This window comes from Artemia franciscana, chromosome 19 (genome assembly GCF_032884065.1).
Source record: "Artemia franciscana chromosome 19, ASM3288406v1, whole genome shotgun sequence".
Classification (NCBI taxonomy): domain Eukaryota; kingdom Metazoa; phylum Arthropoda; class Branchiopoda; order Anostraca; family Artemiidae; genus Artemia; species Artemia franciscana.
The window spans coordinates 17,231,569-17,258,129 of NC_088881.1; the positions used below are offsets into that span (position 1 = coordinate 17,231,569).

At 33.1% G+C, this 26,561-nt stretch overlaps 1 protein-coding gene across 1 annotated transcript in view; it reads left to right on the top strand.

The window, feature by feature from the left end:
* Positions 1 to 25,331, top strand: part of LOC136039355 (uncharacterized) — a 74,434-nt gene extending 49,103 nt beyond the window's left edge. Inside the window, exon 7 of the mRNA XM_065723016.1 lies at positions 25,037 to 25,331. Coding sequence (XP_065579088.1) covers positions 25,037 to 25,116 — 80 coding nt within the window. The 3' untranslated portion in view covers positions 25,117 to 25,331. The remainder of the gene's footprint in view (positions 1 to 25,036) is intronic.
* Positions 25,332 to 26,561: the final 1,230 nt, after the last annotated feature.

Sequence of the window (26,561 nt, forward strand, 5' to 3'; positions counted from 1 at the left end):
AGCACGTGTGGTGGAAACCCTGAAAGATCTATGGAATTTAAAAATTCAGATGGATAATTAACCGCTTCATTTGGTTCCAAAACTGTGTCGACTGACTTGTAAAGGACTGCCTGGTCTTGAATCTTGGTCAAAACAATATTGTTGATTTCGTGGACGTCTATATTTTTGGGTGCGAGAATCGCTCTTTCACTTAGCCATTTATTATTTTTATAATTTTTTAGAATATTCGGAAATACTTTTTCAATCAATTCATTTTTGGACGTCACTAAATTACAGAAATCAGCAGGTAGTTGTATACGTCCTGAAATTGAGTCTACTGGGAGCTTTCCGTTTCCCATTGCCAGCAATTGATCTGAAAATGTTTGACCAGAGTCATCGTTTTGCAATCGGACACGCATATTTGTAGTTAATTTTAATGTTTTTACGTGTGCCCATAAATTAGAATTTTTCAGGCAAGCATTCATTTCGTCTGCAGGAGTTGATCTAGGTATTATAGGTAATGTTTGCCTGAAATCTCCCGCAAGCAATATTAAGGTGCTGCCAAAGGGTTTCGACTTCCCTCGCAAATCTTTCAAGCATTGATCCAGAGCCTCGAGCGATTTTTTGTGTGCCATTGTGCACTCATCCCAAATAATAAGTTTGCATTGCTGCAATACTTTACCCATCCCAGATGATTTGGAAATATTGCACGTGGGAGTTTCTGTAGAATGCAAGTTCAGAGGCAATTTCAAAGCGGAATGAGCAGTTCTTCCACCAGGCAGCAATGTTGCGGCTATTCCGGACGACGCAATTGCCAACGCTATATCATTTTTAGATCGAATTGATGCCAGAATCAGTTTTATCACAAACGTTTTACCAGTACCTCCTGGCGCATCCAAAAAGAAAATTTCTCCAACGTTGTTATCGACACAATGCATTATCGTATCATAAATGTCTTTTTGTTCCGACGTTAACTTGGAAATGTTATTTTGTACATACGACAATAGGTCACTCGTACTGTAACTTTGTTCACGATCCAATTCTACACATGTCGAAACAGCAGCGATACGGTTAGGTGAAGGCATTCCCAAACCCTGAAGAGGTTTGTTTGCCATACTTATGCAAAAATCTTCTATAACAACTAAAGTGTAGTTATAAATTTCTGGTGTAAAATCAAAAGTCATGTCTGACGTCTCTAACTGTTTTCGATGAAGTATATCTTCGGACATTTTTGACTTATATTTTTCCCATAAATCTGTAGGAGCTGATGGAGGGCAAGTTGTTAAAATGATGCCAAACAATGCACGAATTTGATTTGGGGTTGACGTTTCGCACGCGTCATTGATGCAGTTATCCCAGTGTTGGTCATTCTCCAATAAATTCAGAGCTTGGCATGCACTACGGTAAGTGTCATGTATAGTACCATTTACAGTCCTCAAATACTCAAAGGATGTCGGACCGGGTACATTCACCAACAGCAGGCGTAGAAAGAAGCATTCATGTTGATTGGGGTGAACGGTGTAGAGTCTTCCTATCGTGGTATCTTTGAAGATGGTAGGTTGGCCGTCGACTGACTTACCCTGTTTTCGACGTTCAAATACTTTATTTTTAGTATTCCACGTGTAATACGAAGGCACTTCAGTATACAGCAGTTTTTTCGCAAAAGAATCATTTTTGCAAAGCGAAAAAAAAGCTGTTAATGTTGTATCCGGTGGATTCAGGACTCTTTGTTGCACGTTGGTTTCCGTGAAATAAACACGTTGACCATTCTGTAAATGTACTGCTAAGTGAACAACAGCTGGACTACGTTCATGTATCGGAAATGAAAGAATTCGCCAAACAGCTTCATTACTGCTTATGTATCTTCCAGCCTGATATTCTACGATTTCATCGAAATCTTTGATTTCGGACTGCAAGCCAAAAACTGCCATGTCACTGCCTTTGTTGACGTATTTACATATGTATTTGATTGCCTTTACGGAGTTACAGTATTCAACGTTTATGTGTGCATTAAATGTTTTTGATAATAAAGGGGAATATGGAACAACCCACTGGTTATCTACTTCGATGGTGGTACCGTTACGCTTCTTTATTATTGCTTTTTTACCGCCATCTTCAGTAGATCTTCTTCTATATTGTGGGTAACCATCATTGCGAGGATATTGCTTTGTGCACCTTCCTTTGGCCATGCATGGTGAATTTTCGTTCAGTGCACCGCAAGGTCCATGTATCATATTTTTTACAATAATATCATGTAACCCCTTATCGACATTTTTATCAGGTATTTCAGCGGAAATCACATCATCAATTTCGTTTGAAGTAATTTTTTTATGTAGCCAGATTAGTATATGTGCGTGTGGCAAACCTCGTTTTTGCCATTCCACTGAGTACATCCAGCATCGCACTGACCCAAACACTTCATGTTTTACAAGGTAGTTTATCAGTGATTTCAACTTTTGCCGGAAGACACGTGCCGTAATGTCATGCCTATGAACCGCCGATTGTCCTTGAAGTAAAAACTGCAGTATCTCGTCCCAAGATTGATTACATGTAAATGTAATAAATAAATCTGGACGACCATAGAGACGAACATACGCAATAGCATCTTGAGCATATTCATGCATATGACGGGGACTGCCAACATATGACGAAGGTAAAATTGTTAATCTTCCAACGTTTGTGGTATTACCGTCATTTATAATTGCATCTCGCAAATGAATGTATTGTTCAGAGCGGAGCTTGGTCTGATTCAGGCGGATATATAGCAAACGTTCTGATTCAATTTTAGCATACATATCAACCATAAATTGGTGAAACAATTCACGGCATTTTAAAATATAATTTTCTTCATCCTGCCGAATCATTAGTCTATAGGAATAATAATGCATTGCACTGCATTTCTTATTCATTTCTTTGTTAGTGGCTGGATTCATCAATTTAATATTAAAGTGATAGCCGTCGGCTCCATCCCAAAAAATGATAGGATATTGTAGGGCATCGTAGCATCGATGAGTTTCAGCAATTCTTAACAACTGAGCGTTTCGCTTATGTAGAATAATATCTCGAGGTAAAAACTGATCACCGACCATAACGATTGCCACTTCGTCGATAGTCGGAGCATTGTATCTACGCACATGTTGGCCAGGAGGCGTTTTGTCAGCGGAAATAACAATTTTATGAGTATCAGTAGGCATCAAATCGATGGCTGTTTTGAACAGACGCACTAACTTATTATTTTCGTGGAAAAGATGTTGCAATTGGGAAACGATTGTCCTTTCAACGTTGGGAGAAATTTCGCAACATGCATTCAATTCAGAATTTCTATCACTGATGAAGTACAATTGTAAAAATTTATGATTCTCGCCTGAGAATGGTAGAAGGGACCCTGCTTTATGATAAATTTGCCCTTTTACTTTGAAAGTAGACATAAATTGATCTGGATTTTCGATTTGGGCTCCAAACGACGTCATTTGGAAACATGAGTTGTATTGTCTGATTTTTGACAAAAAACGCTTAGATTCTGACGTAGTTCCAGTAAGGAAAGTCTTCAATGGCTCTGGTGGTGCAGCCAATAGAGGAAGTTTAACTTTTCCTGAGGCGCAACACATTCCCATTGTTTCACCATTTAATTTCAAGGCCTTGCAATAGGGACAAATTTTAGACATTGTCCCGATTTGAACACATCTACTCAAGCTATAATCATCGACTGGGTTGTACCTGAATGCCAGGCGATAACTTTCAGATTGCTCTGATTCCTCGGCACGCTTTCTTTTCTTACTTTCTCTATCAGCAGCAAGCCTGTTTCCCTGCTGGTCTTTTGATTCCTCGGCACGCCTTCTTTTTTCACTTTCTCTTTTAGCAGCAAGTCTGCTTCTGCGTTGCTCTAGTAGTTCCTCGGCACGCCTTCTTTTTTCACTTTCTCTTTTAGCAGCAAGTCTGCTTCTGCGTTGCTCTGGTAGTTCCTCGGCATGCTTTCTGTTCTTTCTTTCTCTATCAGCCTCAAGCCTGTTTCCCTGCTGGTCTTTTGATTCCTCGGCACGCCTTCTTTTTTCACTTTCTCTTTTAGCAGCAAGTCTGCTTCTGCGTTGCTCTAGTAGTTCCTCGGCACGCCTTCTTTTTTTCACTTTCTCTTTTAGCAGCAAGTCTGCTTTCGCGTTGCTCTGGTAGTTCCTCGGCACGCTTTCTTTTCTGACTTTCTCTATCAGCAGCAAGTTTTTTGGCATAGACTCTTTGAGCATCTTCATCAGTCATTATAAACTTAAGCATTAATAGAATTCTACGCGAACATACGTCTTATATAACTTGAATGACGTCACGCCTTCAAAGCAAAAATGATGGCAACTAATTTCATGACGTCAGCCGAAACATGACGGCGAACATATGTCTTATATAACTTGAATGACGTCACCTTCAAAGCAAAAATGATGGCAACTAATTTCATGACGTCAGCCGAAACATGACGTCACCTGATCCATCCACAGATCCACAGACAGACAACTTATTTTTATATATATAGATTAAACAAAAAAAACAAGTTTTTTTAAATGAAAGTAAGGAGCGACATTAAAACTTAAAACGAACAGAAATTACTCCATATTTGAAAGGGCTTCTCCTCCTCAACGCCCCGCTCTTTACGCTAAAGTTTGACTCTTTTCCTTGACTCTACATTTTAAAACAGTAAAAAACTTTAACATAAAGAGCGGGGCGTTGAGAAGGAAAAGCCCCTTTCAAATACGGAGTAATTTCTGTTCGTTTTAAGTTTTAATGTCGCTCCTTACTCTCATTCAAAAAAACTTGTTTTTTTGTTTAATTTCTGGACGTTTTTGAATTAATGCATGGTTTGATCTTGGCTCTCCGCACATAAATAATAAAACGAAATTTGTATATTAATTTTTTGGGGCTATATGGATTTTTCATAGTTTTAATCCGAAGACTTTAAGAAAAAAGGAGTGAGGGAGGAGGCCTAGTTGCCCTGCAATTTTTTGATTACTTAAAAGCCAACTATAGCTTATAATTTTTTACGAACGTTTTCATAAGCAAAAAAAATACGTAACTTACGAATTATATTACGTAGCGAACTTCTATACTCGTATGTTTTTATTGCGTATATGAGGGGGCTCACCCCTCGTCGATGCCTCGCTCTTTACATTAAACCTTAAATTTTTTCCCAATTCCTTAAGAATGACCCCTGAATCACAAAGGCCGTAGAATAAATAGTTGAAATTACCAAAAATACTTTAGCGTAAAGAGCGAGGTATTACGAGGAGGTAAACGCTTCATATGCGTAATAATTTCTCTTCGTTTTAAGTTTTAATGCTGCTTCTAACTTTCAGTAGAAAAACTTCATATTTATTTTTCATTGTTTTTTAAATAATGATAGAAAATCCTGCGCCTCCTCAATTGAAAGTCTCTTCCCCCATGAGAAGTTCCTCCATGGAAAGATCCTCCCCGGTAACCCTCCCCCTCAAATATCCCCCCAAACCAAAAATATCCCCTTGAAAACGTCTCTACACTTCCCATTAGCCATTATTAGCCTATATGTAAATACAGGTCAAAGTTTGTAACTTGCAGCCCCTCCCACGGGGATTGCGGGGGAGTAAGTCGTCCCCAAAGACATAGTTATTGGGTTTTTCGACTATGGTGAATAAAATGGCTATCTCAGAATTTTGATCCGGGGACTTTGAGAAAAAAGAAAGCGTGGGAGGGGGCCTAGGTGCCCTCCAATCTTTTTGGTCACTTAAAAAGGGCAGTAGAACTTTAATTTTCCGCTAGAATGAGCCCTCTCGTGACATTCTAGGAGCACTGTGTCGACACGATCACCCCTGAAAGAAAAAAAAAAAAAAAAAAAAACAAATAAACACGCATCCGTGATCTGTCTTGTGGCAAAAAAAATGCAAAATTCCACATTTTTGTAGATAGGAGCTTGAAACTTCTACTACAGGGTTTTCTGATACGCTGAATCTGATGGTGTGATTTTCGTTAAGATTCTATGACTTTTAAGGGGTGTTTCCTCCTATTTTCGAAAATAAGGCAAATTTTCTCAGGCTCGTAACTTTTGATGGGTAAGTCTAAACTTAATGAAACTAATATATTTAAAATCAGCATTAAAATGCGATTCTTTTGATGTAACTATTATTATAAAAAAATTCAGTTTTTTAGAGTTTTGGTTACTATGTCGGGTCGCTCCTTACTACAGTTTGTTACCACGAACAGTTTGATTTCTTTTAACAACAATAATTCCTCCTCAATGATTTTTGGAGAGCAAATTCTAAAAATGTGGTCAGTTAAGGATATGATTAAACCAATTTTTACTTGGCGAGCATGACCGGAGAAGAACAACAAAAATATATTATTGTTAGTAGGTTTTCATAAATTTTAAAATTCAGACTATTTTCATTTTTGAAAAGTAGAACATCCAGAAATGGAAGTTTCTTATCGTCTTCTAATTCTGTTGTAAATTTTAAATCATCACCCCAAAAATTAAGATGCTCTAAAACACCTTTTAATTTCTCCTCCCGATAATTCCACACTGAAATTATGTTATCCATATCTCTCCCCCAAGATTTGCTATTAAAAATATGAATCTAACGCTATTTTTTCAATATTTTCCACAAAACAATTTGCTAAGAAAGGACTTAAAGGGGCCCCCATTAAACCATTTACTTGTTCGAAAAAAAAAACTCTGAATTGAAAAAAATAAGAGACCGTATAGCAAAACCTAACTAAATTCATAATTAACCCGAATTCCAAGTCTGTTTTACAAATAACTAAGTCCAAATTTCTTGATATATTTCTTTCAAGAAGAATTTCTGCGGCTTTTGCAGCTATATTCGCATACATTGATATTATGTCAAAACTTGAGATTATAGAATTACTCTTGATTAATTCGTTCAAAGCTCTAATCTGTTTTTGATGGTCTTGTAATGTTTTACATTTTTATGTACGCTTTTAATGTAGCATAACAAGCATGGAATGATAAAATTGAGATTAGTCATAGACAAGAGTTAGTCTATAATCTCAGAGTTAGGTCTTTTACCATTTGAGGCTTCAGATAAGCCCTCAAATATAATCTATCTTCCGTATATCCCAAAAGTCCTTATTAATAATACAATTAGCCGTAGACTAAAAAAGACACTCCTTTAAAATGAAAGGTCTTTTACCATTTGAGGCTTCAGATAAGCCCTCAAATATAATCTATCTTCCGTATATCCCAAAAGTCACTACAGATTTAAAAAAAAGTTTGCACACAAAATAATCTTAACTAATTAATCTTATCTTAATTAATCTAATCTTAAATTAATCTAATGTTAATTAATTGATATAATCTAGTAGTGATAAATGTATATAATGTATAAATGTATATAATAAAAAGTGATTAATATAATCTTGTTAATCTAATCTTAATTAATCTTATTTACTAATAATTTCAAAATCAAGAACTTCCTTAATTCTGATAAAGACAAAACCTCAACTATTCGCCAAAGAGGGGCTTTCCCAATACCATGTTATTGAGGCTATTACTATTTCGGTGGAACCCATCAGAATTTAGAAAAACGCATACTACAGCACAAAGATGACATAACCAAATCTCTACATTCTATTAGTACTAATATTTGTCTTCACCCTGCTTTAAGCAGCCGTGTTTTTGATATCCCGTGATATCACGGTTTTGAACTACCAATCGATATAAATAAAACCTCAAGTCTGCTGAATTGTCTTTTGTTCCCTCACTTGATGTACCACTCCTGGTTGAACTTCCCTGAAATATGGAGGCTAGGACTGTTTAAAAAAAAAAAAAATCAGTTTTAATGGTCGTATTTTAACGTAAGTTTCTTTTATATTTTCATTTGTTTCGCTGAGGACTGCCCTTGGATTTAGGATCGAAATATTCATTTACGAATAAAGTTCCACTGTCTTAAGAGAAAAATCCCTGTTTTTTCTACTTGTTGTTTGTATTTATTTCTAATCAACCATTGACTCCTACTGCCAATGGAAACAATTAAATAAAGAATCATTTACTTATGAATTTTACCCTGGAATATCCCGGATTTGCGGGAACAGTGGTAGCCTACTGAAACGAAATTGCAACAATAGGATATCATTATACATTTTTGATTTTATTCATCTTTTTCGCCATTTGTTATCTGCGTCATGTCATGATATTAGCTTTTCATGTTTTCAACTACCAATCGATATAAATAAAACCTCAATTCTGCTGATAGCTAAACAAAGAAGCGGTTGCACATTAATTATTATTGCTCTTCCATGAAAAGCATGTGAGTAAAGTACTAGACAAACTTAATCTATCAATACCTTACGTTAGCGCAGTGGATGAGAGCGTGTCCGCTGATCACAGGTAGTCAGGTTCAATCCCTCCTAACGCAAGAAGATCTGTTTGAATATGTTGTGAATTTAATTTTTTTGCTTTTTGAATCCATTTCAAATCTTTATTTCTTTTTGACTCTACACGATTTTTCTACTTTAACTTTTCAACAATTCAAACTTTTTTTTATATATCAGCCTAAGTTTACTAAACAACACCCAGCCAATTACGATAAATAGTGTAGCTTTTTATTTAAGTATTTTCATTAGCTTCGTAATGTTGCTAGGTAACATTCCATTTGTTGGTTTTCTTGAATTTTAATTTTAAAGTTTCAGTTTTCGGTTTCAGTTCAGTTTTAGTTTGTGGGCGAAACAACGTATATGGAAAAAACTGACGGTCTTAGGTTGCGGTTTGGGCTTTGGAAAATCTGTCTGTCAATCTAAATAGCTAGAAATACTTTTGCAAGTGCTTGGGGGGGGGGGGTGCGGACAGCAATTATTATCCATGTGTTTGCCCAAATCACGGCAACAGTATTCTTGATAAAGATACATCCACCTTTTGTATCACAGTTTCAACAGTAAACGAAATCCTTACAAATGTAATTGGCAGCAATGTGGGTATCAAAAGAATTGACTTTTTATGGCGAATCCAAACAATCATGTTAAAATTATTAATTTTCCGAATTTGCAAAATTGCACTTTTTTGGGAATGTGGATAGTCATGGATGTATTTTTTTGGGAAGGGGATATGTTTGATTCATGGATATTTTTTTAAGGGGTGATCGTATTGAACCAGTGGTCTATATTGAAAGTTTTAGTGTCCCTTTTCAATAGCAAAAGAGATACAAGAGCAAAAGACCGCCAAAATAAGGCCGCCACTGAAACTACCCATTATTATATCTTTTCATTTCATTTTAATTCTAAACAGAAAGGCATTGTGATAAGAAATTTATTTGCTTTTCGAATGTTTGAAGAAACCTGCTCTTCAGACGGAAAAATCTAGATGGCGAGAGCATATCCTGTATGTAATTAGTCCGGTAAACTTTAGCAAAAGGGTTCTCCCATTTCAACGGCAGGCATTTCAACCCTTGAATAGCACCTTTTTACGTCAAGATATATTCGTACTTCTTCGGTATAAATATTTTAGGAAACATTAGTCAAAGAGACAAATGAAAGAAATGAAGAAAAGAAGGGATTTTCAAAATTTGATCTATATTCCAAATTCAGATAGAGCATATGATGTGGAATATTCTACAAGAATTATTTCTATTTTTTATTTCTTTTAATTATTTTTTTTGTGTTTTCGGGGTGCTGGGGGTTGAGCTATCATATCAGAGTAAAATTAAGGTTAAGAATAATTTTCAGACACTTAATAAAAGGATAAGATAAAGCAAATATTCCGACAAAGATCTGAGGACGGCTTGTTGAAGGTCTTTACTGAAATTAAATAAAAAAAAACAAGTTTTTTTTTTAACTGGAAGTAAGGAGCGACATTAAAACTTAAAACGAACAGAAATTACCCCGTATGTGAAAGGGGCTGTTCCCTCTTCAACGCCTCGCTCTTTACGCTAAAGTTTGACTCTCTCTCTTGTGAAAGGGGCTGTTCCCTCTTCAACGCCTCGCTCTTTACGCTAAAGTTTGACTCTCTCTCTTAACTCTACTTTTTAAAACAGTAAAAAACTTTAGCGTAAAAAGCGGGGCATTAATGAGGAAGCAGCCCCTTTCATATACGAAGTAATTTCTGTTCGTTTTAAGTTTTAATGTCGCTCCTTACTTTCCGTTAAAAAAAAGAATTATTTAATTTCTGAACGTTTTTGAATCAATGCATGTTTTGATTTTGGCTCTCCGCAGATCAATAATAAAAAAGAAATTTGCATATTTATTTTTTTGGCTAATTGGCTTTCTCATAGTTTTGATCGAATTATTTTGAGAAAAAAAGAAACGGGGGGGGGAGAGGCTTAGTTGCCCTCTGATTTTTTGGTTACTTAAAAAAGCAACAAGAACTTTAAATTTTTTACGAATGTTTTTATTAGTAAAAGATATACTTAACTTACGAATTAGCTTACGTAACAAACTTCTATATTCGTATGTTTTTATTACTATATGAGAGGGTTCGCCCACTCGTCAATACCTCGCTTTTTACACTAAAGCTTTTATTTTTTCCTAATTCCTTAAGAATGACCCCTGAATCACAAAAGCCATAGAATAAACAGTTGAAATTAATAAAAATACTTTAGCGTAAAGAGTAAGGTATTAGGAGGTGAACCCCTTATATGTGTAATATTTTCTGATCGTTTTAAATTTTAATACTGGTCCTTACTTTCAGTTGAAAAAACTTTTTCATATTTATTTTTTTATTGTTTTTTTAATAATACTAGAAAATGCTGCATCCCCTTCATGGAAATCTCCTTCCCCCATGGCAAATTCCTCCATGGAAGGTTTCCTCCACATAACCCCCTCTTCTCATCCCCTCCTACCAACCAAAAAATCCCCCTGAAAACGTCTGTACACTTCCCAATAACCATTACTATATGCAAAAACTGGTCAAAATTTGTAACTTGCAGCCCCTCCCACGGGGACTCTGGGGGAGTAAGTCTTCCCCAAAGACATATTTATAAGGTTTTTCGACTATGTTGAATAAAATGGCTATCTCAGAATTTTGATCCGACGACTTTGGGAAAAAAATGAGCGTGGAAGGGGGCCTAGGTGCCCTCCAGTTTTTTCGTTCACTTAAAAAGGGCACTAGAACTTTTAATTTCCATTCGAATGAGCCCTATCGCAAAATTCTAGGACCACTGGGTCAATACGATCATCCCTGGGGAAAAGAAAAGACAAACAAATAAACACGCATCCGTGATTTGTCTTCTGGCAAAAAATACAAAATTCCACATTTTTGTAGATATGAGCTTGGAACTTGTACAGTAGGGTTCTCTGATACGCTGAATCTGACGGTATGATTGTCGTTAATATTCTATAGCTTATAGGGGGTGTTTTCACCTATTTTCTAAAATAGGGCAAATTTTCTCAGGCTCGTAGATTTTTGATGGGTAAGACTAAACTTGATGAAACTTATATATTAAAAATCAGCAATAAAATGCAATCCTTTTCATGTAGCTACTGTTATAAAATTCCGCTTTTTAGAATTTTGGTTACTATTGATCCAGGTTGCTCCTTACTACAGTTCGTTACCACGGACTGTTTGAATATTAAGAATCTTTATGTCTTTGATAGAATTATTAGGGGTTTCTAGTTTTAAAGCAAACTTTGACAGGGTTTTAACTGTAGAATCTCTTACTAGGCCAGCATCTTTGATTAGGCTTGGGTTTCTGTGTAAAGATGTTTCTATTGAAGAGATAATTTCTTCTACTGGGACCTAGCCAAACCGGTTACTAAAATGAATAAAATAATGAAAAAAAGTTTTTTCACCTGAAATTAAGGAGCAATATCAAAACTTTAAAAGAATAAAAATCATAAAATGTATGAGGGGGTTGCCTCCTCCTAAACACCTCGCTCTTCACACCAAAGTTTTTTGGCACTTCAAAAAAAAACTACTTATTGTTCCAATTAAATGACCCTTGTGTTTCAGGAGTCATTTTTTAAGATTTCAGACGAAATTTAAATTTTAGCGTAAAGAGCGAGGTGTTGATGAAGGGGCTATGCCGCTCATATTAATAATAATTTCTGTTCGTTTTAAGTTTTTGATCCGGTGACTTTGGGGAAAAATGAGCATGGGAGGGAGCCTAGGTGCCCTCCAATTTTTTGGTCGCTTAAAAAGGACACTATAACTTTTAATTTCCGTTAGAATGAACCTTTTCGCGACATTCTAGGACCACTGAGTCGATACGATCACCCCTGGGAAAAAAACAAAAAAAACAAAATCTATTGGTATCAAAATTCCATTTTTTAGAGTTTCGGTTACTATTGAGCCTGGTAGCTCCTTGCTACAGTTCGTTACCACGAACTGTTAATTGAATCAGAATAAGAGTCTTTTATCAACAACTGGTTTGAGCCGAGATTAATCCTTTTTAAAAGAATAGATAGATCTTAACTGTTCAACCCCTGAATAACGACTGATATAAACACATACAAACACACACACATATAGTGTGTGTGTTTGTGTGTGTGTGTGTGTTTGTGTGTGTTTATATCAGTTTTTATTCAGTCGTTGAACAGTTAAGATCTATCTATTCTTTTAAAAAGGATTAATCTCAGTTTCAAACCAGTTGTTGGTAAAGGACTTTTATTCTGATTTAATTAGACACTGAATTCTTTCAGTAGTTACGAAATGGTGAGAACATTTTTAAGTCTCATAAACTATTGAAAATATTCATTCAGTATCTGTAACCAAGTGGAATATCTGACGTCACTGAATAACTTGAATAGACTGAAGTTTTTGTCCGCTGCATATATTGAACTTTCGGCATTATTGTAATAAGACAATTTCATATAAAATCGAAGAGCGGTATGCCAGTTTGGCAATAATAAGGATTATAGTGGCATATATATATATATATATATATATATATATATATATATATATATATATATGTATATATATATATATATATATATATATATATATATATATATATATATATATATATATATATATATATATATATATATATATATATATATCTATATATATAAAAATAAGTTGTCTGTCTGTGGATGGATCAGGTGACGTCACCTGAAAAAACTGGATCAGGTGACGTCAAAACTGAAAAAACTAAAAAAGGCAAAAACTACAAAAAAAACTAAAAACTAATAAAAAAAATAAAAAAGCTAAAAAACTAAAAAAACTAAAAAAAGGCAAAAACTACAAAAAAAACTAAAAACTAATAAAAAAGCTAAAAAACTAAAAAAAGGCAAAAACTACAAAAAAAACTAAAAACTAATAAAAAAAATAAAAAAGCTAAAAAACTAAAAAAACTAAAAAAACTAAAAAAAGGTAAAAAACTAAAAAAATAAAAACTAAAAAAAAAGGAAAAAACTGAAAAATAAGCTAAAATAAAGGTAAAAACTAATAAAAAACTAAAAAAAAAACTGAAAAAACTAAAAAAAGGCAAAAACTACAAAAAAAAACTAAAAACTAATAAAAAAAGTAAAAAAGCTAAAAAACTAAAAAAACTAAAAAAACTAAAAAAAGGTAAAAAACTAAAAAAAATAAAAAATAAAAAAAAACTAAAAAAAAGGAAAAAACTGAAAAATAAGCTAAAATAAAGGTAAAAACCAATAAAAAACTAAAAAGAAAAAAAGGAAAAAACTAAAAAAAATTTTCATCTAAAAAACTAAAAAAAACTAAAAAAGGTAAAAACTAAAAGAACTAAAAAAGAAAAAAATAAATGACAACACTCAAAGAGAAAGCGACCAGGACAAAAGGAATGTTCGATTAGCAATCAACAAAGCACCGGGACACAGGGAGTATAAATGACAACCAGGACATAAGTAAAAAATAAAAACTATCTATATATATAAAAATAAGTTGTCTGTGGATCTGTGGATCGTGGATCAGGTGACGTCACCTGAAAAAACTGGATCAGGTGACGTCAAAACTGAAAAAACTAAAAAAAGGCAAAAACTACAAAAAAAACTAAAAACTAATAAAAAAAATAAAAAAGCTAAAAAACTAAAAAAACTAAAAAAAGGCAAAAACTACAAAAAAAACTAAAAACTAATAAAAAAGCTAAAAAACTAAAAAAACTAAAAAAAAAGGCAAAAACTACAAAAAAAACTAAAAACTAATAAAAAAAATAAAAAAGCTAAAAACTAAAAAAACTAAAAAAAGGTAAAAAACTAAAAAAACTAAAAACTAAAAAAAACTAAAAAAAAGGAAAAAACTGAAAAATAAGCTAAAATAAAGGTAAAAACCAATAAAAAACTAAAAAAAAAAACTGAAAAAACTAAAAAAAGGCAAAAACTACAAAAAAACTAAAAACTAATAAAAAAAGTAAAAAAGCTAAAAAACTAAAAAAACTAAAAAAACTAAAAAAACTAAAAAAAGGTAAAAAACTAAAAAAAATAAAAAATAAAAAAAAACTAAAAAAAAAGGAAAAAACTGAAAAATAAGCTAACATAAAGGTAAAAACCAATAAAAAACTAAAAAGAAAAAAAGGAAAAAACTAAAAAAAATTTTCATCTAAAAAACTAAAAAAAACTAAAAAAGGTAAAAACTAAAAGAACTAAAAAAGAAAAAAATAAATGACGACACTCAAAGAGAAAGCGACCAGGACAAAAGGAATGTTCGATTAGCAATCAACAAAGCACCGGGACACAGGGAGTATAAATGACGACCAGGACATAAGTAAAAAAAAAATTAACAAAACTAAAAAGAAGGTAAAAACTACAAAAAAACTAAAAAGAAAAAAAACTAAAAACTAATAAAAAAACTAAAAAATCTAAAAATCTAAATAAACTAAAAAAGAAAAAAAAGGAAAAAAATAAAGGAGAAAAACAAAACTAAAAAACGAATGTATATACAGACCGGTACACCGGGATACAAATGACGACCGGGACATAGGGAATATAAATGACGACCGGGACACAGGGACACAACTACAACGGGGACACCGGGGGAAACAGGGGGATATAAATGACGACCGGGACAAAAAAACTAAAAAGAAAAAAAAACTAAAAACTAATAAAAAAACTAAAAAATCTAAAAATCTAAATAAGCTAAAAAAGAAAAAAAAAGGAAAAAAATAAAGGAGAAAAACAAAACTAAAAAACGAATGTATATACAGACCGGGACACCGGGATACAAATGATGACCGGGACACAGGGAATATAAATGACGACCGGGACACCGGGACAGGGAATGGTCGATTAGCAATCACCATCAACAAAGGTCAAGGGCAACCATTAGAATCATGAGGTATAGATCTGAATACAGATTGTTTTCCCATGGACCATTATATGTTGCATGTTCAAGAGTCGGTAAACCTGACAATTTATTTATATGCAAAGACAATGGGACAGCAAAGAATGTTGTATATTCGCAAGTTTTACGTAGTTAAAACCATATATATATATATATATATATATATATATATATATATATATATATATATATATATATATATATATATATATATATATATATATATATCTATATTCACAGGTGGGACATAGGGACACAACTACAATGGCGCGTAACTATTATGGCGCGTAACGACTTACGCGCGCGGGAACAGGGGGATATAAATGACGACCGGGACAAAAAAACTAAAAAGAAAAAAAAACTAAAAACTAATAAAAAAACTAAAAAATCTAAAAATCTAAATAAGCTAAAAAAGAAAAAAAAAGGAAAAAAATAAAGGAGAAAAACAAAACTAAAAAACGAATGTATATACAGACCGGGACACCGGGATACAAATGACGACCGGGACACAGGGAATATAAATGACGACCGGGACACAGGGACACAACTACAACGGGGACACCGGGGGAAACAGGGGGATGTAAATGACGACCGGGACACCGGGACAGGGAATGGTCGATTAGCAATCACCATCAACAAAGCTCAAGGGCAATCATTAGAATCATGAGGTATAGATCTGAATACAGATTGTTTTCCCATGGACCATTATATGTTGCATGTTCAAGAGTCGGTAAACCTGACAATTTATTTATATGCAAAGACAATGGGACAGCAAAGAATGTTGTATATTCGCAAGTTTTACGTAGTTAAAACCATATATATATATATATATATATATATATATATATATATATATATATATATATATATATATATATATATATATATATATATATATATATATATATATATATATATCTATATTCACAGGTGGGACATAGGGACACAACTACAATGGCGCGTAACTATTATGGCGCGTAACGACTTACGCGCGCGGGAACAGGGGGATATAAATGACGACCGGGACAAAAAAACTAAAAAGAAAAAAAAACTAAAAACTAATAAAAAAACTAAAAAATCTAAAAATCTAAATAAGCTAAAAAAGAAAAAAAAAGGAAAAAAATAAAGGAGAAAAACAAAACTAAAAAACGAATGTATATACAGACCGGGACACCGGGATACAAATGACGACCGGGACACAGGGAATATAAATGACGACCGGGACACAGGGACACAACTACAACGGGGACACCGGGGGAAACAGGGGGATGTAAATGACGACCGGGACACCGGGACAGGGAATGGTCGATTAGCAATCACCATCAACAAAGCTCAAGGGCAATCATTAGAATCATGAGGTATAGATCTGAATACAGATTGTTTTCCCATGGACCATTATATGTTGCATGTTCAAGAGTCGGTAAACCTGACAATTTATTTATATGCAAAGACAATGGGACAGCAAAGAATGTTGTATATTCGCAAGTTTTACGTAGTTAAAACCATATATATATATATATATATATATATATATATATATATATATATATATATATATATATATATATATATATATATATATATATATATATATCTATCTATATTCACAGGTGGGACATAGGGACACAACTACAATGGCGCGTAACTATTATGGCGCGTAACGACTTACGCGCGCGGGGGGGCTTGGGGGGGCGCGAAGCGCCCCCACCAACTAGGTGTTTGGGTGGCGCGAAGCGCCACCCCAACAGCTAGTATATAAATAAGTTGTCTGTGTGTGTGTGGGTCTGTCGGGTGAGGTCATGTTTGTGTGTTGACTGACGTCATGAAGTTAGTTGTCGTCATTTTTGTTATGACGGTGACGTCATTAAAGGTATTTAAGACATGCGTTCACGGAGAAATCTATTAATGTTTAACTGTAAAATGACTGATGAACTTACAATGGCAACAGCCGAGGAAGATGCTCAAAGAGTCTATGCCAAAAAACTTGCTGCTGATAGAGAAAGTAAGAAAAGAAAAAGTGCCGAGGAATCACAAGAACAGCAAGAAAACAGGCTTGCGGCTAAAGAATGCAAAACCGCGCAGTTAGATGAAAATCCACCTGGACAGCGAGAGTCAAAACATATCAAAACTGAAAATGATAGCGATGATGATTGGGTTTGGGATTTTGACTTGGATAAGGTCATCAATGCCTACCAGATTTAATTTAAAAAAACAAATGTTCGGCGATATGTGCTTCATAGTGACGCTGAAAAATAAAGAAGAAAAAGAAACTTGCGAATATACAACATTCTTTGCTGTCCCATTGTCTTTGCATATAAATAGATTGTCAGGTTTACCGACTCTTGAACATGCAACATATAATGGTCCATGGGAAAACAATCTGTATTCAGATCTATACCTCATGATTCTAATGATTGCCCTTGAGCTTTGTTGATGGTGATTGCTAATCGACCATTCCCTGTCCCAGTGTCCCGGTCGTCATTTACATCCCCCTGTTTCCCCCGGTGTCCCCGTTGTAGTTGTGTCCCTGTGTCCCGGTCGTCATTTATATTCCCTGTGTCCCGGTCGTCATTTGTATCCCGGTGTCCCGGTCTGTATATACATTCGTTTTTTAGTTTTGTTTTTCTCCTTTATTTTTTTCCTTTTTTTTTCTTTTTTAGCTTATTTAGATTTTTAGATTTTTTAGTTTTTTTATTAGTTTTTAGTTTTTTTTTCTTTTTAGTTTTTTTTGTCCCGGTCGTCATTTATATCCCCCTGTTTCCCCCGGTGTCCCCGTTGTAGTTGTGTCCCTGTGTCCCGGTCGTCATTTATATTCCCTGTGTCCCGGTCGTCATTTGTATCCCGGTGTACCGGTCTGTATATACATTCGTTTTTTAGTTTTGTTTTTCTCCTTTATTTTTTTCCTTTTTTTTTCTTTTTTAGTTTATTTAGATTTTTTATTTTTTTTATTAGTTTTTAGTTTTTTTTTCTTTTTAGTTTTTTTGTAGTTTTTACCTTCTTTTTAGTTTTGTTAATTTTTTTTTTTACTTATGTCCTGGTCGTCATTTATACTCCCTGTGTCCCGGTGCTTTGTTGATTGCTAATCGAACATTCCTTTTGTCCTGGTCGCTTTCTCTTTGAGTGTCGTCATTTATTTTTTTCTTTTTTAGTTCTTTTAGTTTTTACCTTTTTTAGTTTTTTTTAGTTTTTTAGATGCAAATTTTTTTTAGTTTTTTCCTTTTTTTCTTTTTAGTTTTTTATTGGTTTTTACCTTTATTTTAGCTTATTTTTCAGTTTTTTCCTTTTTTTTATTTATTTTTTTATTTTTTATTTTTTTTAGTTTTTTACCTTTTTTTAGTTTTTTTAGTTTTTTTAGTTTTTTAGCTTTTTTACTTTTTTTATTAGTTTTTAGTTTTTTTTGTAGTTTTTGCCTTTTTTTAGTTTTTTCAGTTTTTTTTTTAGTTTTTTATTGGTTTTTACCTTTATTTTAGCTTATTTTTCAGTTTTTTCCTTTTTTTTAGTTTTTTTTAGTTTTTAGTTTTTTTAGTTTTTTACCTTTTTTTAGTTTTTTTAGTTTTTTTAGTTTTTTAGCTTTTTTATTTTTTTTATTAGTTTTTAGTTTTTTTTTGTAGTTTTTGCCTTTTTTTAGTTTTTTTAGTTTTTTAGCTTTTTTATTAGTTTTTAGTTTTTTTTGTAGTTTTTGCCTTTTTTTAGTTTTTTTAGTTTTTTAGCTTTTTTATTTTTTTTATTAGTTTTTAGTTTTTTTTGTAGTTTTTGCCTTTTTTTAGTTTTTTCAGTTTTGACGTCACCTGATCCAGTTTTTTCAGGTGACGTCACCTGATCCATCCACAGACAGACAACTTATTTTTATATATATATATATATATATACTAGCTGTTGGGGTGGCGCTTCGCGCCACCCCAACACCTAGTTGGTGGGGGCGCTTCGCGCCCCCCCAAGCCCCCCCGCGCGCGTAAGTCGTTACGCGCCATAATAGTTACGCGCCATTGTAGTTGTGTCCCTATGTCCCACCTGTGAATATAGATATATATATATATATGGTTTTAACTACGTAAAACTTGCGAATATACAACATTCTTTGCTGTCCCATTGTCTTTGCATATAAATAGATTGTCAGGTTATCCCCCTGTTTCCCCCGGTGTCCCCGTTGTAGTTGTGTCCCTGTGTCCCGGTCGTCATTTATATTCCCTGTGTCCCGGGTCCCGGTCATCATTTGTATCCCGGTGTCCCGGTCTGTATATACATTCGTTTTTTAGTTTTGTTTTTCTCCTTTATTTTTTTCCTTTTTTTTTCTTTTTTAGCTTATTTAGATTTTTAGATTTTTTAGTTTTTTTTATTAGTTTTTAGTTTTTATTTCTTTTTAGTTTTTTTGTCCCGGTCGTCATTTATATCCCCCTGTTTCCCCCGGTGTCCCCGTTGTAGTTGTGTCCCTGTGTCCCGGTCGTTATTTATATTCCCTGTGTCCCGGTCGTCATTTGTATCCCGGTGTACCGGTCTGTATATACATTCGTTTTTTAGTTTTGTTTTTCTCCTTTATTTTTTTCCTTTTTTTTTCTTTTTTAGTTTATTTAGATTTTTAGATTTTTTAGTTTTTTTATTAGTTTTTAGTTTTTTTTTCTTTTTAGTTTTTTTGTAGTTTTTACCTTCTTTTTAGTTTTGTTAATTTTTTTTTTTTACTTGTGTCCTGGTCGTCATTTATACTCCCTGTGTCCCGGTGCTTTGTTGATTGCTAATCGAACATTCCTTTTGTCCTGGTCGCTTTCTCTTTGAGTGTCGTCATTTATTTTTTTCTTTTTTAGTTCTTTTAGTTTTTACCTTTTTTAGTTTTTTTTTAGTTTTTAGTTTTTTTAGTTTTTTACCTTTTTTTAGTTTTTTTAGTTTTTTAGCTTTTTTATTTTTTTTATTAGTTTTTAGTTTTTTTGTAGTTTTTGCCTTTTTTTTTAGTTTTTTGTCCTGGTCGCTTTCTCTTTGAGTGTCGTCATTTATTAGTTTTTTCCTTTTTTTTTAGTTTTTTATTGGTTTTTACCTTTATTTTAGCTTATTTTTCAGTTTTTTCCTTTTTTTTAGAGTTTTTTTTACATTTTTTTAGTTTTTTTAGTTTTTTTAGTTTTTTAGCTTTTTTACTTTTTTTATTAGTTTTTAGTTTTTTTTTGTAGTTTTTGCCTTTTTTTAGTTTTTTCAGTTTTTTTTTTAGTTTTTTATTGGTTTTTACCTTTATAGTTTTTTTAGTTTTTTAGCTTTTTTATTTTTTTTATTAGTTTTTAGTTTTTTTTGTAGTTTTTGCCTTTTTTTAGTTTTTTCAGTTTTGACGTCACCTAATCCAGTTTTTTCAGGTGACGTCACCTGACACATCCATCCACACATCCACAGACAGACAACTTATTTTTATATATATAGATATATATATATATATATATATATATATATATATATATATATATATATATATATATATACTAGCTGTTGGGGTGGCGTGTCGCACCACCCCAACAGATATATATATATATATATATATATATATATATATATATATATATATATATATATATATATATATATATATATATATATATATATTTATATATATATATATATATATATATATATATATATATATATATATATATATATATATATATATATATATATATATATATATATATATATATATATATATATATACAGATATATATATATATATATATATATATATATATATATATATATATATATATTTTTCGGCCCATATCCCTAAAAATTTGTTTATTCATTAGTCTACCCAAAGATTGTGTCCTGGTGTCCCAGTCTGTAATTTCTCTTTGAGTGTCCCGGTCGTCATTTGTATTCCCTGTGTCCCGGTCTGTATATACATTCGTTTTTGAGTTGGTATATGATGAAATAAATTTTTTGTTTTTTTCCTTTTTTTCTTTTTAGTTTTTTTTGGTTTTTAACCTAATTTTTAGCCTTTTAGTTTATTTCTTTTTTCTTTTTTGTACTTTTTACCTTTTTTATTTTTTTTTTATTTTTATTGTTTTAGTTTTCTGTTTCTCCTTTATTTTTCAGTTTTTTTCCTTTTTTTAGTTTTTTTTCTTTTTCAGTTTTTAGTTTTTTTTATAAAAACTAATATATGAGTTGGTATTCGTTTTATACCAACTCAAAAACGAATGTATATACAGACCGGGACACAGGGAATACAAATGACGACCGGGACACTCAAAGAGAAATTACAGACTGGGACACCAGGACACAAACGACGACTGGGACGTGTGTGTCGACTGACGTCATGTTTGTGTGTCGACTGACGTCATGTTTGTCGACTATAAATGACGACTGGGACACAGGGACACAACTACAACGGGGACGCCGGGGGGCACAGGGGGATATATAAATGACGATGGGGACACAGGGAATGTTTGATTAGCAATCACCATCAACAAAGCTCAAGGGCAATTATTAGAATAATGAGGTATAGATCTGAATACGGATTGTTTTTCCCATGGACAATTATATTTTGCATGTTCAAGAGTCGGTAAACCTGACAATCTATTTATATGTACAGACAATGGGACAGCGAAGAATGTTGTATATTCGCAAGTTTTACGTAGTTAAAAACATACATATATATATATATATATATATATATATATATATATATATATATATATATATATATATATTTCGGCCCATATCCCTAAAAATTTGTTTATTCATTAGTCTACCCAAAGATTGTGGCTGTAATTTCGAAACTTATTAAGGAAAAAAAGCATTTTTGGCTATTTTCAGACCCCTTAAAACGTTCCCTTCCCACAACAAAACATGTTTAATTCTTTGTCCAAGGAGCGATCCCTGGAAGTTTTGAGTCAATTAGACGTCCATAATCAAACATGCTCCCCTCTTCTCAGCATAAAATCCATCTGTAAACAAATTGCCTTTTCTTATTTTACAGCTTTTGCCCTAATAGATTGCCTTGTAACTCCTTAACATGTTTACAAAAGGCACAAGATCTTTCAATTTTCGATCAAATGACTCCTATGATGTTTCAACGACCATCCCTTCTACACGAAAAGATAGCGGAAAAAATAGTAACTAATAAGAGGCTCATGGCTCTTTACTTAGAAAACATTAAAGTGTTGCGTATGCTTATTGGATAATGTTCTTCAATCCTAAGTAAAATTACATAAAAAAACTAGGTTTTTTTAACTGAAAGTAAGGAGCGACATTAAAACTTAAAACGAACAGAAATTACTCCGTATATGAAATGGATTGTTCCCTCCGCAATCCCTCGCTCTTTACGCTAAAGCTTTTAATTGTTTTAAAAAGCAGAACTGTGGCAAAGAGTCAAATTTTAGCGTAAAGAGCGAGGGATTGCGGAGGGAACAATCCATTTCATATACGGAGTAATTTCTGTTCGTTTTAAGTTTTAATGTCGCTCCTTACTTTCAGTTAAAAAAACCTAGTTTTTTTATGTAATTTCTGAACGTTTTTGAATTAATGCATGTTTGATTTTGACTCTCCACACGTAAACTATTCAAACGAAATTTGCATATTAATTCCTTTTTTGGCTAAATGGCTTTCTCTTAGTTTTGATCATAGGATTTTGAGAAATATGGGATGGGGAAGGAGGCCTAGTTGCCATGCAATTTTTCGGTTACATAAAAAGGCAACTATTAATTTTAATTTTAACGAATTTTTTTATTAGCAAAAAATATACGTAACTTTAGAATTAACTTACGTAACAAACTTTTATATTCTTTAATTATTGTTATGTATATGAGGGGATTTGTACCCTCGTTAATACCTCGTTCTTTACACTAAATCGTAAGTTTTGTCCCAATTCTTTAAGAATGACCCCTGAATCAGAAAGGCCGTAGAATAAATAGTTGAAATTACTAAAAATACTTTAGCATAAAGAGCGAGGTATTTATCTCCTCCTAAATACCTCGCTCTTTATGCTAAAGTATTTTTAGAGCCCCTCATATGCGTAATAATCTCTGTTCGTTTTAAGTTTCAATGCTACTTCTTCCTTTCATTTGAAAAAACGTTTTCATGTTTATTTTTCATTGTTTTCTTATAGTAATGCTAGAGAATCCTGCGCCCTTTTCATTGAATTTTTCTTACCCCATGACAGATTCCTCCAAGGAAAGATCCTCCAACATAGCCCCCTCTCCTCAGCCCCACCCCCAAACAAAATAAAATCCCCCTGAAAACGTCTGTACACTTCCCAATAACCATTACTATATGTAAACACTGGTCAAAGTTTGTAACTTGCAGCTCCTCCCCCAGGGATTTTGGGGGAGTAAGTCATCCCCAAAGCCATAGTTATTATGGTTTTCGACTATGTTGAACAAAATGGCTATCTCAAAATTTTGATCTATTGACTTTGGGAAAAAAATGAGCGTGGGAGGGGGCCTAGATGCCCTCCAATTTTTTTGGTCACTTAAAAAGGGCACTAGAACTTTTCATTTCCGTTAGAATGAGCCCTTTTGCGACATTCTAGGACCACTTGGTCGATACGATGACCCCTGGGGAAAAAAAAACAAAACAAAAAAACAAACAAATAAACACGCACCCGTGATTTGTCTTCTGGCAAAAAATACAAAATTCCACATTTTTGTAGATAGGAGCTTGAAACTTCTACAGTAGGGTTCTCTGATACGCTGAATCTGATGGTGTCATTTTCTTTAAGGTCCTACGACTTTTAGGGGGTGTTTCCTCCTATTTTCCTAAATAAGGCAAATTTTCTCAGGCTCGTAACTTTTGATGGGTAAGACTAAACTTGATGAAACTTATATATTTAAAATCAGCATTAAAATGCGATTCTTTTGATGTAGCTATTGATATCAAAATTCAATTTTTTAGAGTTTTGGTTACTATTGAGCCGGGTCGCTCCTTACTACAGTTCGTTACCACGAACTGTTTGATCCATAGTTTCATCCAATTGATGGTACATGCTCTGAAAGAAAAACAATGGGATTACTGGTCTATCTGTTCATTAATGCACGCGTGAATAAAGACCTATTTCATGCGGTTTATTGATTGAGCAAATTAGTGAATAAACTCAGCAGATCGATACAGCTTTTATATAGTGATTACAACATTCTGATTGTTCTTTGTATGAGAAAAAAGGTGTGTGCCAGAGTTAAAAAGAAATTTCAAATTTAAACGAGATTTCCAATATTTCAAACTAGGAAGGCAAACCATTCGTACACATATGTTGTCCTGTGGTGGCGCAGTGGATTTTTTCTTAGCTTCGTAATACGGGACCCAGAGATCGAATCACGCTGCAGGAATGCACTGCAGGGCCGACGCAGGGACCTTAGTAGTCAAGAAGCGTCGTTAATCCTTAAATAATAGTACACATATGTTCACCTTAATATAATCCCCTAGCAAATGTCTTCAAGTCATTAACTTCAAAACAAATAATAGATATTATTTAAAAAAAGAGTTAATGTTAAAAGACATGCTTTATTTGTAAGAAATCAAAACTGGGACCTTCCGCAGACACTTGTTAAACCGAAAGCGTCTAAGCATCCCATTGTTATTTCTCGGAGACAGAAGGAATAAAATACCAAGACATTCTTTCAATTTACTTTTCTTTATTTATTTTTAGACTAGTATGTGTTTCATTATACTTTAAAATAGTAATTTTGTGAAATATGACTATATGATTTTGTTCGTTAATATTGAAATGCTTTGTGTAGATTGAAATATTTGTTTTGTACAGTGCATTTTCTTTCCTCATGGCTTTGATCACTTCTACTTTTTTGATGTTAGCCTTTTTTTTATTATACTGCGAAAAAAATGGCCCTTTCTTTTTCCACTGAAAGCTATTGACATATTTGTTTTCATCCCTAGATAATTGGCTGTTTTTCAAAATGAGTGCCGCTACTGTTTGCTCTTCATTTTGTCTTTTACTGAGACAGCTGACATATTAAATGGACATAGTTTAAACATTGTGAGCACAGATATTGTGAACAGACATTTGAGTGTGTAAATTTCACATTAGGTAACTATGTGATTGACTATATAATTTTAATTTCTAAATTGGCCTGTTATTTTTGTTTTTCTTTGATATGATTTATAGCGTGTAATGTGCTTATGTATTATTTGTAATAAATAGGTTTGGTATAATAAAGAACATAAAATGCTATGTAAGGGATATACAGGATATTGACGTTCTGTTTTGATATTTGCTTGAAGTATGAAAAGACTCGAAAACCCGAAAGTGAAGGCCATATTCGGTTTACTGCAGGAATATAAGCAAATATAGGAGATTTTTGGTGTCTTATTTTCTATTAACTCAAATTTTCGCGATGATCAAGAATTCAAAAACATTGCAAATTTTCCTTAAACAATCTGGTCTCCAACAGATATTATAGCAGATATTATTTCTTGATTGAAAAGGTGCCAAGCAGCAGACACTTTCTGTTAGTTGTAAAGGATGTTGCTAAGGACATTAGCAAGAATACCTTCTCGTCTTTTCAAGTTCAATTTTTGGCCGAGATTACGGCATTTTTCAGAAATGACGTTACAGTTTTGAAATACTCGCAGTAAAGTGTTTCAATTTAGTCTTGAATCAAGGAAACTGATATTAGAACTCGAATAACGTATCTCTGTCATCATTTGTACGCTAAAAACTCATTTGATGGACAAGATGACTTAAGGATGAAGAACATTGTTAATAGTTCGATCTGTTTTGGGGGGGATATACATAGATAGCTCTTACCGATCCTTCGTAACAAATAACTGTGTCGTTCCTCATACACGGTGGCAAATGTGGCCCACACTCGTCACGGTCATTTCACAAAATTAAAAGCCCGTTCTGATTGTTTTTGACCAGCGAGCTTGCGCACCGTTTAGATGTTAGAAACAGCACCAAACGTCCCAACAGCGAAATTAAAGGTCCCATGAAATTACAACTCTTTTGGTAAATTTGTTCTTGATTATATCTTTAATTACTTTATTGTTTTCGATTAGTATCACGCTTCAGATGAAAGTATTTTTTATAGATATGCAAAATTTGACTATAATATGCCCCACTTCTCCCTGATGAATCGAAAAAAACAACAAAAAGGCAGAATAATAGACAGGTTCGATTTCTCTTACAGCATAAAGAAATAAATATTTTATGTTGAATCATTTCTATTCAAGTTGTAAAATGACCGTACGACACGGGGATGGCTAGCGTTCGATTTCCATTCGAGGTGTTTTTTTCTGTCGTGGATTTGGTAATTTTTTCATTTTTTTTTCCATCAGGGAAATATATATATATACACACGACTAAGATGTGTGGATTACATGTACCGTCCATATATCATTTCTAACTGCTAAAATTTTTGGACATGGTCAACTCAAAGATGGTTGATATTTCTTAAGTATT